The following is a 16,516-nucleotide window of genomic DNA, read 5'->3' on the forward strand; positions in this document are numbered from 1 at the left end:
ATAGTTCTCCCCACAGCAGAAGGCGGCCCTCACCCTGATATGCACAATGTTACAAAACTAGACACGTATTGGTCCTAGATGAAAACCATGAACTGTATTTACCCAGGATTTCTATACGAGAGGCCTCAGAAACAGGAAACGTTCTAATTCCTGTGACTGCTTCACATGACTGCTCAGAAGATAGCAGACAAATAACCTGCAGAGAGCTCTATACAGCAAACTGTAGTAACAATCACAGCCAATTATACAAGAATAATGCATTAAAAGGTGATAGCATGAGATCCACCCCTGCCCAGGGATTGTGCAGCAATACACATCAGCTCATGACTAGAATATTTACAGGAGGTATTATTTCTTTTCCCACCTAAAACATGTCAAGTCTAAAAGGGGGTCCGCCTCTCATACCTGCAGCGCTATATAGTCAGAGATCAGGCTGAGCTTATGGAACTAGGTCTCATGGAGGTACAGCCTAGAAGGCTTTATATCCAATTTGTACAATATTTACAGAACTATTTTTTTTTTTTCTCCCGACGACCCCATCAATGTTGATCCTAAAAAGCAAGCAACGATCCCAGCTGACAGCCATTTTAGAGTTTTGAAAACCATAGCGGAAAAATAAAGTGAAAGAAATTGCACAGCATGGCTCAGTTATTTCTCAATTTCCTTTCCGAATGCCTTGCCGTGCTTTTTCCTCTCCTAGGTGGACTGGCAAAGATAAATTAGCATCATTATTTCTCTGGAGCAACATAGCCTGCTTATCTTCTTCAAAGTACAGCCGCGGTTCAAATGATATGCAAAGATGACTCTGCTATTTCACTTGACAAATTTGTGGGTCATAATGTTAAAGATACACTGGGGAAACATCTTGGCATTATCTTTTTACATTGCCCATCACCCTATCCGACATGATCCCATTTAATCATGATACTCTCCAAGTAGCGCCTTTTACATTCAGGTGTTTGCTTTATTTCTGTCATGTGGTACCGAGGCGAGAGGAAAAATACTGAGCGGAGCGGTCTTCAGTGAGAAACACACAAGACACTGGGAAGAATGTGCTGGAGGTTGGAGTAAAGGAATATAGTTCCCCCATTGTTAGGCTACATGCACACAAATGTCATTTTCCTCAACGCGCGCTGTTTATTTAACCAGTGGCTCAACGACACCTTCATTACAATGGACCCATGAACATGTTTTTTGGAGATCCACGTGGAGAGACGCTTATTTTCTGCCCAAATTTGCGGCTCGAGTCTATCCATAAAATTGTATGGGATTGTGAAAAATACAGATGCCACAAGGATGCCGTCCATATTTGTGGAGCAGTTGCTAGGTAGCGCAATCGTGTGGCCCTTCCAGAGGCAAGTGAACCCTTACTTTTTTATTTTGTGGATCCTTTTGTTTTCTGAATCTGGCTGACTAGAAGAGGGTGAGGCTTAATGCATTGTCCTACTGCAGACACTACACAGAGTGAGGCCCCTGCTCCAGCTGGTTATCTTACAGCTAGACACAGAACATTACAAGGGGTGGACTGTACATTTATTGAAACGGATGACCTATCCACAGGACATGCATGGTGATCAGCTTAGGTTCATTAGAATAAGAGAAAAAATAAAACCAAGGCAAATAAGGGGATGGAGGGAGAAAGGTCTTTAATATTGTTTTGTCCCAGCGTCTACCTAAAATATCATTGGTATAACTTGGTGGGGAATTAGTAGTGAATTTTGATGCAAGAGCAAGTTTGTCTATTCCAGTGTGTCTTGTGGCTTGAGTACATTGTGTAGCTTCTGGCTGTGTTGCTGTTCCAAGACAGAATACTGCAAGATTAGCTTCCAAACATGGCTCTACCACCTGGCATCAAACTGGGCGAGAGGGTAGGAAGGGGAAACCTTGGTGCAAGCAAAGAGGTTTTTTTATCACACACATTTTATCAGTAAGAATATAATTACAATTGATTTTTACGCAATTTACAGGGGGGGAAAAAATGCAGTTTCCAGTTAATTTTTAAATGCATTTTCCCCCACATTTATTTCGGTTGTGAATCTTGTGACATTGGCACTACAATAAATTTTTCTGCTTGATAGAAACAAATGTGAAGAGAGCCCATTTAGAAATAGGACTGTTTAGGCTAGCCAGTCACAGCTTGTCTTACAGCCAGCTCAGCCCTGCATTCATTCTTGAAAGACTGGAATGAATTGAAAGAGCCCTCTATGGGGACAAATGTGTCAATCACATGACCTATTTAGAAGCCGGAGGCACAGCGTTGCCTGGGAGAAAGCTCTACTGTTTACTGTGCTCGCTTCTAGGCCCCTTCTCTCCAGCCAGTGGTTATTTTTCATAGCACGGAGAAGTACTTTAGTGTGGAGCATGGAGCTGCTAGGCTGAGACGGCAAACAAAAAGCCTTTGACTGAGAAGTCTTTGAAAATGACTGCAGAACATGTGAGCGGCTACCTAATACTCAGCTACATTTGGATAGATTGTTACATGCACATATTTACAAGCCAGTTAAAGATTTGCTATACAACAACTCATTGCAATTAACTTTCTAATAAGAGACTACATCTCTGCTTAATAACCATTGACTTGCTGTACGCAGAGGAAGACCACTAAATGTAATCATATCAAGTGGATCAACCATTGCTAATTTTTTTTTTGTATGTTGCCAATAATCGCCACATTTCCATTCATATTGATCACTACCTTAGGATCATTACCAGCATCAAAGTGACACGTACAGTAGCTACAGCACCTATGCTGCAAGTCAGAATTTAGGTTCAGAATGGTACCATAGCATATCCATAGTTAAATCCATATAGTTAAAACGTGTGCCTTAAAAAACTCAACAGTAAATAAACAAATATGAAATGGGGCACACAAGACCATAACACAGGACTGATCTGAAATAACTAAACTGACTTGTAGAAACTGTATATTTTAGGAAGCAAGGGCATGACCATCTGAAGGCATCAGACATCCTCGCTGCCACTTATGTGTGAATAGATATGTGGTTTCAAAGATTAATGCTTCAGGGGCAAACCAAAACCTGTTTGGAGATATGGCATTAGTAATTCAGCAAAAAGCAATTAAATACCGATAATGTATGAAAGGAAGACGAGCCCTAACCACAGAGGAATGCAATGACAATATATCCTTGCTGTGCTTCTAAAGGAACAATTATCCGCACCTCCTTCCGACTATACACCGCTTCCATAGGGGGAATAATGACCTAAGGATTCTCACTCTCATCCAGGTAACCGTATGCATATCCAGTTACTGGACTGATAACAGTTGTTTCCAGTCATTCTTATATTACCCTAAGGGCAAAATTTATCATTTTAGTAGCAGAGGAGCCTTTTCCGCAATATTATTTTAGACGGGAAGAGGGGGTGAAAGTAAGTAGCTGGTGACCTTTTTAGTTTTGTTTGGTACAGACCAAAACTTATCTTCATGGACAATTATGACGAGGGCGGCCGCGGCCTGGCAGTAACTATGTGCAGTACAAACTGATAGTTTTTAAGAAGGCCCAGAAAGTGGTAAAAAAAAAAAACACCCATAAGGAACATGGATTTCATACCAATATCAGTGCAATACAATTCCTATTGCGGGACGTTGAAACATTCTAGTGTACAATAACTTAACCTATCCAAATGCTCCACGAAAATGAACAAGCTGACAGGCCTACACAAACGTCTACAGCTACTTACACTGCGTGACAACTCATGTAACTAAATAAGTTGTCTGCAAAATACAGTACTTCATTCTCAGCAGAAAATAAAACCACTTATTGAGAGCCGACAGGAAATCTGTAATTTTGGGAGAGAAAAACAAATGAAAGTGGAATGAGAAGAAGGAATCACACTTCCTCTTTGAGCTGTGGGAATGCAGCGTCTACTGTAAGTAAATAGGGCCAAAGCCAAGATGTGACCGTTTCCATATATCTGAAACACATAGCACCAACCTTACAGGCTAGCAATTACGCTCTTATTAAGATCAAACACATCAATTTACATCCTTTCCTGTACAACATATTTTCTAATTTATTGTTCCTACATTGGCTTCTATCATCGGAGACACCTGCTAGGAAGTGAATGGCTTTTACACTAAAGATAAGACAGGGCATTACAGGAGACTGCTAGTTTGGGCAGTGTCTTGTGGCTTCAGTTGTTGGGTTTTGTCCACCCCGTCCATTACAGCTGGCCGCTTACCACTGAGCTTTATCACATTTTAATGGAATCTTTTCCACCAGCTGTTCCCACATGCTCCAACCTCTCAAATCTTGAATGCAAGTGAAAAAAAGAACTAAACAACAGACCGGACCAGTTGTAAAAAGAAGAGCTGAAGACACCAGAACGTTAAAATATAAAAACAAACTTGAACGTAAAAACATCTGAAAATCATAAAGTAGGTTCTGCACCTACTCTCAACAAGGAGAGAGGATAAGGTTCTCCAACAGTGGCTTAACTCCTTCTACAACACAAGGTTTCGGTGAGGATATGAGGTTACCCATTATCTGCCATTAGGGTAAGCTCTAGATTGATAGACAGATAGATATATCTATATATCTCTATCTATCCATCTATCTATATCTGGATACATTAGATGGTAGGCCAACACTCAACTAAACTGCATTTTTACAATAAAAACAATGCCACCAAAAGTGCCAGCTGGTGCTTTGCTCACTTGATTGGTCACGGGAGGGGTTCTTGTAAGGAGGGGGTTCTAGTAATAAAAGTACAACCAAGTTATTAGATTTGTTACAATTATGAATTAAGTGCTGCATCACAATACATCTTTCATGTGTGCATATGAGGAGCTATCACCTAATAAACATGTGATAGTTGCCATGTAGAAAGCACCAGAACATCGGTATGGATCGCTACATTGTACTCCTTGAAGGTTAAACAAGCATAAGTGATGTTCATCACTTTAGGCATTTGTGAAAGCACAGAGTCCATTTTCTCACATTTCATCAGCATCCGAGTCGGAGAACAAGTCAGCAGGTCAGTGCTCTGACTCCTCAAAATCCAACGTGTGTTTCAATTGATACCATATTACTGCATGACCTAACTGAACCCAAGTCCGGAAGCCACCAACCTCACAAATTCTTGTTTTATTTAAGCTGATTCCTGGCACATTGTGCGCGTAGCACTCTGCTCCGTCAAGCATAGCGCTTAACATTGCATACACACGAGTTCCAAATCAATACCAGCATAATGTATACCGAGACAATACAAGGCACCCATGTTTAGCAGGATTACTCCAAAACAGATCTAATCTACCAAAAGGGTATTCAATCTGTGCTCGGAACAATGCCCTTGTTATTTCATCTTCTCAAACTCTGGAGATTTCATGCAAACTGTCTCCTGAAATGTGCTTACTGTACTGTACTTAGCCTTAATAAGCGGGAGCATGGATGAACTCCTCCTCATTAGGAATGGAAGCAGCTTCCTGGCTGCTCAGCCTGGGCCACATGAAGAAGGAATCTTACCTTTCAGACCCGTAATTTATAGCTTTATGCAAACTCACCAAACTGCTTTCAAGAAACGCCTCTTAGGTTTAGAAATTCCCTTGGTAACTCATTTAGCGTGGAAGACAGGCAGGTCTATAGCAAGGCTTCTTATCCTACGGCTAAAGCATCATAATGACAATTCTGCTCTGACAGTCAGGAGAGATCGCTAATTACTCGAGTCTTAGTCCCCAGACAGATTGCTCCTTCATGAGGGAAAACGCAGGCAACACCTTCCTGCGTTCTTATAGCGCACTTCATTACTGCGGATAATGAAGGAATCTGAGAACCAAACATACAGTCTTTACTCGTAATACTTTACAAATGGTTTAACCAACACCATGTGTATACTTATGGCTCCCAGTAATGTACCCCGCACCAGTGCACCCACTATAACACCATTTACTGTGACTTGTGAGGCTAGAACAAGACAGAACAGAAGACCGTGCAGGGAAAGATGGTACCAAATCATTTTTACCTTTTGCTGGAACAACCTTTTAACAAAAAAACAAAACAAAACATTAGATTGTATAAGAAAAAAATGACATAACTTCAGGAGACTTCTGTTAAATACATAGTTCAGACTATTCACTATGTCATTACAAGACAGAAGCCAGCGGCTTATACACTATTGTGATCCCTTTATAAAAGGTACAACTAACAGTTTGCTCTATTCTTAGCTTAGGAGAAGATACTGGAATTAGGAGAAGTAATTCTTGGAGCCCTGGGCATACGCATAGGATATGCTGGAGAGAGACTAGGAAAAGAGATTCAGCCTAATGCACTGGCAATGTGTTTCATGGTGCAATACAAATGCTTATAGCATGCAGCAGATTGCTGTAAGATTGTAAATCTGTGCCAGATTAGCCATTGCCATCTAGATCGTAATTACATATTGCTATAAACAAAAGCTCAAAATTTGTAGCTAAACCTGGAAGTAACAGCTTTCCATATAGCTGGTCCAGACTATTCCTACCCATGGCTTAATCCATAGCCTCTCTCTACATGGTAATTTAGCCGACAATTCGGCATCAATCTATTTTACGAGCCCTGTGCCATTAGACCTGCTGAACACACACAAGCTTAATTAAAAAAAAGATGACCGTATTGCTGTATCCGAGAGAGAGAGAGAGAGAGAGGAGCTGCCGACCTTCTCTAGAGGCCAGAAACTGCTCATATACATATATATGTGACCACAGTCCAGATCAGACTAGCTTAAATAGGGCAGGCTATGTTCATCATTGTAGAGGTAAAGCGGTCACCAGTGTCAAGCCTCACTGCCAGGGTTATTAATAGGGCCCAATAAGAGCAGACACAGAGGCTGCCAGTCTTCCTACAATCCATGGAAGCCTACCCTGGAGATAGCTCCGCTTCCCTCTCCCCACCTCCACATGCCGCTCTTATATTGCACTAAATTCTCATTATGACACTTAGAACAGATTATAGGAAGCAGAAGTCCAAATGCCTGTTATAGTCTCAGTCTTGTGATTGACTGGATTAGGACGACTGCCACAGGCATTTGAAAGACAGTGTGTAAAATAATTATTGAACTTGGGAAGATTACAATCATCTAAGGATTCAATGTTCCCTTTTACACAAATCCTCAAAGTTTGGGCTTATTTGCTTAGTATTGTATTTTAAAGTACTTCCCAAACTCAAACAGTGACGTCTGAGGTAAGTATTTGTACAATCTAATAGCTTCAGCGACAGTATGTATTTAGCGCCTCTGCACATAAAACACATGGTAAACAGGCCAAAGACCCTTCCATACATTTACACAAAAGTCCAAGTAATTTATTAGGTGGCCCAATGTGCTTCCCACTTTAAATCTGGGCACAGAATGATTTAAAGGATCACTCCGGGCACGTAGTAGGTACTCATGAAATGAGGCTTATATCTGGCCACATTACCACAACAATTACCAAAAAAAATAATGTTTCAATATTCAATTTACCTCGACATATCAAATTACTTTGATTTTAGCTGCATCCTTATAGTTCTCTGGGGAGCGAAACTGGGCGGACCATATGTAATGACAATGGGGGTAATGGAGATTAAGGGCATTCACTTTACATGTACGCCCTACAAGGAGCACTGACCCGGAAGTTGTTTGCAAGGATATTGTAGTGGAGTATGTACAACCCTGAGCCCTTATATGATTGGCTAGTTTGAGAGAGAAGATTTATGGGAGGTCTCAGGTACAATGACACATCAGTAGACACCGCCCTCTGGGCCAGTGGATGGCAGGACAATGACTCAATTTTGCTCTGAAGCCATCGGAAATATCAACTCATGGACAAGCAGGAACGGTTATGCCATAAAGGCCTGGTTTCAATTTTGAGAACAGTGTAAGCAAGTCTCTAGATTAGCGTGCATCGAGACGCAATATTAGTTTCGCTTTAGGACCAGAGTAACCCTTTAAAGGACAATCTTTCAGGGGTTACCCCTTAAAGGGAACATCTGATCGCAGGCAGGTAAGGAAATGAAGTTCATAAACTCCTGTCACAATCACCATAACTGGGGACGTAAGGCCTAAGAGGAAACCCCAGGATATATCAGTGCAAAACATGATATGAAAATTACCAAGCATATAAAAAGAAACATTTTCTCCTACAAAATATGATGCAAAAAAAGAAGACAAGCTGCATTAAAAATCCTTAGAAGAAATGGCAGCGGCTATAAAAAGTCTTCAAGACTGATAAGGCTGAAGATAGGGAACAGCAGCATGCACTGAAGTGGAGAAGTCATGTGCAGTTTTGTCTTAATGGATTATATTATCCATCCATACGACAGCAATAAACAGGACAATATTTTAACACAATGTTCTTTTAAAAGACAAAACTATGATTTTAGAGAACACAGCACTGGTACTCCAAACCAGAAGGCTGATAAGACTGCATGCCCAGCCTCCAGTAAGGACCACACAATATCTGCAGATGAAGTCAATTCACTACAGGGAGGAAGTGGATCTTGGCTTCCCAACTCTTTTGCCTTAGGCCTTTTGTATTAAAGTGCCTGGAGCAGTGGATTTCACTTCAGCTGACTTCACCGCTCTTGACAATAAGGCCCTGAGGGGCTAGAGACTGGGTCTTCCATTCTCCTCCATGCTTCAGCTGCACAGCATCCATGTAAATCAGTGCTGCTCCTGGAGGAGCAAGCTGGAACATGCAAAACATGTCCCTTCCAGAATTAATCCGTGTTAAATTGAATAATGTTATAAATAAGTCAGAGCACCGGCAACAAATTTACTGTCAAAAATCAATTCCATCCAGAAATCTCATTTTCATGCTTAGTTTCTGTTGGTTTCCTGATGGACAGGGTCGCCTCACACACTGCTGACCTGCGAGACTATTCCACTATGTCAGCACAGAAGGTGCAGTGTCGAGCTGTAAAGAACATCATGTAACATTTCCGAGAAATGCAGATGACCATGCCATGCTACAGTCTAGCTGTGTTATCAATGTGCCCAGGATTGTGACACAGAGGGGACCTTGTACTGCGCTGCAGAATGTGCTGCCGTTATAGTAACCGCCTCTTACTAATCCCAGCACATCCAATACCCAGACTGATATTTACCAGTCCGCTCAACATTGCAAGGCAGCACCTTCAAGGTCAAGTGTATTTATGAGTGAACAAACCTTTCTCCAAGCAGTCATAGCTGAGTGAAAGCAGAGCTGAAGCCATTTTTTCTACACTACAGGTCAGACAGCTGTGTCCTTGTTGTCCCGTGATAGTTGCTCTGGAAATATCACATGCATAGGGCTTGTACAACCTCTAAACTGGCAAAAATAGATCATAAACTGGTACAGTTTGATCAATACAGAATTGCTAAATAATTTTTCATAAGAATTTGGGAAAAATATGAAATTTTCTTTAAATGTTTATTCTAATCCTGATCTAAGGATTTAAGTCTGGGGGAACATCTTTTATTGGTCCGAGGGTCATATTGTCATACAGCTCAAATTTTAAAGGGGTCCGCACAACTAGCACCTTAGATGCACAAACAACCACAGTATAATCACAAAATGTCACCACAGAAATGATAAATACCACACTACATTAACAAATATCATCCCAGTAACCAAAGACTGCAGAGTGAAGTCCGCAGAGCAGGTAACACTGGGGACCCAAGAGCAGACAACGAGAATAATTAACGAGAGTAGACCATAATAATAATAATAATAATAATAATAATAATAATAATAAAAGGTGTCTTCAAAATTCACATTTTGACCAATTAATTTATAACCAGTCTTGTCTGCATTGTACAGAGCAAATGCTATTCAACCCTGTCAAAAAGAAGCAGATTCTGGATGTGTGAAGGGGTGGGGGCCGTGCAAAATAGTCAGCAGGTGATGGATTCCCAGAATTCTGACGACCTCATTCGGAATTCTACAAGGCCTAGACACACATACAAATAAATAAATAAATATATCATATTATATTATATAATATGACTGTATGAGTAATCTGTATGTAGAGGAAGATGATGAAAGAAAGATTTATCTACGCTACAAAACATAGAAAAGACCAAATGAGCGAAGGTTACACTAAGGTTGTCCTATAAATCAAGAGTGCCACCCTGCTGTGCTCATGATGCACCTCAGCCTGCTTCATGCTGTGTTCGGGTGATGTCGATCTTGTACATTTTTAGCATAATGCCATTTAAGTAAAGAAAATTAGAATATAAGAGGCCATTTCCCACACTCAGGATTTACTTGTGCCAGGACGAATCTCGTATCTTCACTGGAGGTATGAAGCAAACGCATTGACAAGATGAAATACAAGGCTTCTGTAGACTTCCAGATAACAACACATCATTTAGACATGTTGTCATCTGTATTAAAGACACAACCAATCCCCTACACAACAAAATATACCAGCTTATTTCCTCCCAAAAACGATGGCAGACGTATCTTGTTTTAGCCAAAAGCAGAGCAGACGCCCACTTCCCAGATTCCAGCTCCAGGGGCAATTGAAGATTTTTATATTTATAAACATACACTATTTACCTCTATAAAAAGAAGGCTCCAGCCATCATACAAGCCCAAACTTGTAGCAGTCTAGAGGAATGTGTATGGACGTGGTACGAAGAGGTTTACAGGTTCCAATAAAAATGTGATCAATGATCAGTAGTAATCCATATATAGCATTACAAAAAGCCTTTCAATAGTTGCCAAACAGATATGTGTGACAGATGCCGGCGGCCCAGGAAACAAAAAGATCCCGCATAATATTTCCACACACCTGGTACTTCATCATGCACTGAACGAACATCGGGGGAGTTGGGAAGATGTTAAACTACATATAGACACTTTAAAAAGGTAGAGAATAGGAGGAGCTACATATTTAGGGGACATGATTAAGTTTAACTTGTCTGTTGGGAGTCCAGAAAGGTGGTCCTACTTAATAACTGACAACAAACTCTGTATGCACATTGATGTAAGGAAGTAATAGACAATAACTACAACTAACATAGTCTAAATAATAGATCTAAATAAAAACTAAATATTTTCCCACTAACTTTTTTTTTTATTGCTAAAATGGTCAATTTCAGTTAAAAAGGAGTTATCCATTTTACACAACTAATATCAATTATGTGCTGAATGAAAAGTTATACAATTTTCCAATCTACTTTCTGTATCAATGCCCCATGGATCTCTACTTGCTTCAGCAGGAAGCTTAATTGTTTACTTCCATGTCATGTGGAGCACACAGGAGCATGGCTCGTTACAACACACAGCTCTGATTACTATAATGAGCCGTGCACCTGTGTGACATCACATGAATTAAACTAAAAAGCCAGCTCATGCACTCTCAAATGCCTGGTTCTCATTCAGCACTGAAACCCCCCTGTTGGGGTGTAAATGCCAGTCAAAGAGTCATGAGCTGGAAAACATTATTTTTGGGCGATATCAAATGACCATGTACAGATATACGTCCAGAGGAAGTAAACATAGAAGATTCCTGTTGAATATCAGAAATGTGTGAAAACCGGCAAGCGAGAGATCTAGAACACAGTGATGAATTGATACAGAATGTAAATTTGTACAACTTTTCATTACACAAACAATTTATTAATAATACTGCCCTTGTGATCTGGCCCCAGCATTGCCATTGTCCTTGGTTCATCAGATTAGGGATCTGGCGTCCATTTCTTCTTAAATTTGAGAACATTCATTTCATGGTGATTTGCAATTTTAGTGTCTTCTTGCTCCTCCTGAAGTAACGGTTATAATAGGAAAGTAATGGGTAAGAAGATGGGCTGTGGTAACCCAAGTGTTAAAAAATACCTAATGAATAGTGCGCTGATCACGCACAACGTTTAATGTAATCCAGTAAAGTGATCCGATCAGACTAAATGTAGAACAGTCCAACAGTGCAGAAAATGCCAGAGTATAAACTCCTGCATTCCCTCCCACGTATATATTTTGCTGGCAGGCACACAATATGCCCAAGCGTTTGAGCGGTGGCGCTCCTAGACAGAAAATCATATGCTTCAGCTTAGGGTAAACAGCAAAGCATTCAGCTTCTAATCACCCTTCACCAGGACCAGGTGGATGAGATAAGTCATGATCAAGGCAAATCACAAGACGGGGAGGGGGTCAATCACTTCCCTCCACCCCCATTATATTACCAATATGTTATCCTAGTTAGAAACACCTACACATAGTATATGCATAATATACAAACACACTGCTATAGAAAACTATACAATTATACCCATTATTTCTCACAACATGACAACTATGTCTGCCAAGAATCCAAAATCGACACAAAATCATAGTCGAAACGCACAGAAATTAATACTTTGTGCCGCTCTGTGTGATGAGATATTGGGCACCACGAACAGTTAACTACATTTGAGCAACGGCAAAGGAAATACTATGCCATTATCCTTGATATTTTTGCAGCCTAAATCTCTTCAAAGAATACTCTTTCAGCCCGGCAAAGCAGCGGCTCAATCTCACTGTGTTGATACATTAATCTGTAGGTGTGTGAGCTCTAATTTCACATTTCTACTATCGGTGAAATACCAGTGTGTCATGTCTATATTGCTGGGATAGAAAAAGAAATTGCCTTTCTTTCTCACACTCTGAAAAAGAAAAGCTGAAAAGAAAAAAACAATTTAGCAGATGTCACCGTCTTGGGCTTATGGACAAAGTATAGCATTAGAACCTGTGAGATTGAATATACGTTGCAATGAAAATGGCTGTCATTTGAAACGTCTACATAGTTTCTCCATAAAAGTGGCTTTTAGGTTTTTCTGGTACACCCTATAACAAAGACGCTAAAGCCTTCTAAAAAGGGGGAAAATATAAAAATCAATATAAAATTAACTGAAGCACATGTACATAAGTAATATTAAAAAATATGTGGTAAACAAAAAAACACGGATTTCAAAACCCTAAAAACGTAGCAAAGTTTGATAAAAGTATATATAATAAAAGATGACATTGAGTGCATAATCCTGATCCTAGTAGAAATTCTCAGAAGTAAATCTACTGCACATCCAGTGGCAGCTTAGATCTTTTGCAATGTACAATTTCAGGTGGTGGTTATACGTTCATAACAGGGGGCGGGGGAGGTTGGGAATAGAAAAACATGGTTGAAGATCTTTAACAACCAAATAAACATGACAAAGCTGTAGTACTGCATACAACCCGTGGACTCATGAGGTGCCATTTGTGTGCTCTACTCTACCTACTCTCACAGAAGATAGTCTGCCAAATTATCATTTGTGGGGTAAGTGGGAAGGTCCAAAACACATTATAAAGTTAACCGAAGGAAAAGCTTAAAAAAAAAAAAAAAGGGGGGGGGGGGGGGGACTAACATATGGGGGAAAGGGCCCTAAATGGAAATTACCACTAACTATAAGTATAATTACACTGAACACACTCTCCTATTGTCCCATTCATCTTGATTCTAGCACTTCAAACATGACACGCCAGGACCAACTGAAGAAAACAACCCGAAGCAAGGGCCGCAATGTCCAGTGCTCCGGGCTGCTAAATATTCAGTGTGTCCCTGTGCTCTAGGCCGCTTTTTATAAAGGTTTTTTTTTCCAGGAAATTCCATCGAGTAAAGCTCGATGACAAGAGCAGAGATCAAGATGAAGAGGACAATGGGCGAGTGTGTTCAGTGTAATTTTACTTCTAGGTAGTGGTAGATTTCCTTTAAGAATCATATTAATAACCTTTGTAATCTACTAGAGTGAAGTGCTTCCTTGCCCACTTAATCTTATCCCCCTCCTAATCTGCTTTTTAATAGATCAAACTGCGTTCTATCCTGCTAGCAAGAGGACAGAAGGTCACTGAGGTGTCAGATTACATTTACTTCTATGGAGGTGGGAGGCAGAACAGGTCGGGTAATATGGCCAGCTGTATAATAAAGAACAGATAGAATAAAAACTGAAAAACAAGTTTCAGTATCTTGTTTTGATTAAGCGCAGCTTTTTTTTTTTTTTTTACAAATTATCAGCTACACTAGTCAAACTTCCCGAGTTGTTGGGCAGACTAGGGGAAAAAAAAATCTGAAAAGAGATAAAAAAAACTCTTAGGATTCCATGTTAAGTGATAGTGCCAAGTGTACAGTTTTTGAAGACAGAACTGCTTACATAAACATTACACAGAATTGGTTGATAGGCCTGGGGCCCATGAGACACTTTACACCACACTGTAGGAAAAAATAGCACCTGAAGCTCCTGTTAGCTGATATATATCCACTGAACCTGAACATGCTGCTTCAAAAATGTAGCATTACTTTAACGGCTTGCTCCAGGCCCCTTGGAATTTCTCCATCATCCTTCACACCGCTCTTTAAAGGGTGTTTAGTTTGCAAAAGGCTGCAGGAACGTACACACACAGACAGAGGCTGAATGGACAATCAATAAAATCTGACTTGCGAGCTGCTCTGTAGTGGCTCGCCACATAACATGACCTTTGTATTCCAGTAACACAGCCGTTACTTAATTCTATAACCCCGATTATGTATGAAAGGGTAGCAAAGGTATATAGAGAGAAAACAATGTACGTCCAGAAGAATGGGCTATGCACAGGATATAGTAATGCCCATACACCTTTATGTTATATAGAAAAGCCTATAGTACTGAAAAACAGCAACAATTTCCAAAATACAATATTGTAACACCTTTTAATAAGCCACAGAAACAAGAAGAGAGTTCTAGGTGAACAGAAGATCCATTCTGCATTGTATTTTTACAGAACACCAGCAGTCCTATCCAGTGAGCCAACCTAATCAGAACCCGATCTAAAGCCAAGATATCAAGGACCACACATGCACAGACTGGGCACCAATAATGCTGAAAAAGGGGGCAGCTTTGTTATACATGTGTATAATAAAAACTATTGCCTACTTACTGCTGGGACCAGCAATTTTTTCACTTCTTCCACTGCTCTTCTTAATTTAATTTCTGCTCGGTTTTGGGAATCTTCCACTGTGATCAGTACATGAAGGTCTTCGTTCAGATGCTCCCAGTTTGGTTTTCCTCTATTTTGTTCCTCCTGTAAGAAAAAAAATAAAAAACACTTTAAAAAAAAAAGGTTCTTTTAAATCAGCTCTCCAGAACATATTGCACATGTTAAGATAGAACTGAAAACAAAAAAAAAAAAAAAAAAAAAAACAGGTAAATTCCTGAAGCGAAGGCTAACCCCCTTACCGGGCCTTTACGATTACTGTAGGCTCGAGCATGGAGAAAAAAAAACCACAGCTTCACTAATAAGAAATTTTAAAAACATGAATTTGCTCATTCTATTCATTGATACAAGGTCTGTTAAAATATTTACCATTTTATGGTAAGAGGAAGCAAATAATTAGAAAACAGGTGCAATATAATCCTCCCTCCATCTATGACCACAAACAAACAGAACAGCCATGTAGTCTTCTCACCACTAGAAGCTAGTGATCCACGCATTGGCAGTGTGCACTGTATCCACCGACAGGCTTCGGTTTATTTGTATACAGAAAGAATTGTATTCAGTAGAATCACCGGAGAGCCGCCGTCATCCATAACCTCAGCGGACATAAGATGAGGCGTCTAAACAAGACATGCTTTATTTGATGTAAAGTGATCACTATTGATCGGTACCGTGAGCCCCGCTCATTCATTTATTATTACAAATGTCTGTCTGTCCCTGGAGAGTCCCTTGTGAAGGCTATTACTTGTATCCCCTGTGTCCTGAAGCCGGACAATGCAATTTGATAAGAAAAGCAAGAGTTTTAGTCTGTTTACCAGAAGTGGTAAAGAGAATGGATTAGGCATGCTAAATAGTAAGTAATGTGCACACAGTCACAAGTTAATCTTCTGCTATGAAACATTTCTTAGACACATTCACGTACTCAGCTTATCTTTTGTGGTTGAATGCAGAATTACCTCTATTGGTGTAGGAGTTATCAATCTAAGGAACATATTTAAGAAAAAAAAAAGCTGACCCACCAGCTCATCCAATCCCATCTCTTCCTTGGTTGAACTTGATGGACAGGAGTCTTTTTTTAACCGTATTAACTATGAAACTAACTATGAAACCACCCCTGTAGTTCTGATCCTCCAAGAGCACCCCACTGTACCTCGTGTGTGCTCCAGACACAGTCATGTGACTACATAAGGCAATCCCTTGCAACGCTGCTGACCTGATATAGCCAGTCATTGGGTTGTGTGGAGGGGAAGCAGGGGACACAGGAAACATCAGTGAGGAGAGGACGGCACTTGTTACTTTAGAACAAGCTCAGCGGGGTGTTTTTTTGTTTGTTTTTTTTAATTAAATACTCTACTTTATGTTAAACCTTTTATGGAAAATAGAATCCCTAGAATACAAAAGATACATAACATCATGTTTAGACTTCTAATAAATGCATAAAATTAAACAATTGGTCCATGAAGTAACCTGCCTTCTGTCCCCCTGCTGAACTCTTGCATAATGTATCACCAGGCATACAAGCCACATTTTTGAGAAAATGATGAAAAAGCAGATTTGTCTCTTATCGCAGCACTTCAG

General features: G+C 40.1%; 1 protein-coding gene and 1 long non-coding RNA gene across 11 annotated transcripts in view; one reads left to right on the plus strand and one right to left on the minus strand.

The window, feature by feature from the left end:
• The window catches only part of QKI (QKI, KH domain containing RNA binding), a 93,798-nt gene that overhangs the window by 18,944 nt on the left and 58,338 nt on the right, over window positions 1–16,516 (minus strand). For all 10 annotated transcript variants that reach the window (XR_011854127.1, XM_072141296.1, XM_072141295.1 and 7 more), the window contains one exon: window positions 14,882–15,025. Coding sequence is in view for 9 of the 10 variants with exons in the window: in XM_072141296.1 (XP_071997397.1) it covers window positions 14,882–15,025 (144 nt within the window). In the remaining variant the exon portion in view is untranslated. The remainder of the gene's footprint in view (window positions 1–14,881; window positions 15,026–16,516) is intronic.
• LOC140121570 (uncharacterized) lies at window positions 8,871–14,887 on the plus strand. The gene is made up of 3 exons (XR_011854128.1): window positions 8,871–9,201; window positions 13,571–13,634; window positions 14,726–14,887. It is a non-coding gene; the product is annotated as an uncharacterized lncRNA (long non-coding RNA).

This window comes from Engystomops pustulosus, chromosome 3 (assembly GCF_040894005.1).
Source record: "Engystomops pustulosus chromosome 3, aEngPut4.maternal, whole genome shotgun sequence".
NCBI lineage: Eukaryota > Metazoa > Chordata > Amphibia > Anura > Leptodactylidae > Engystomops > Engystomops pustulosus.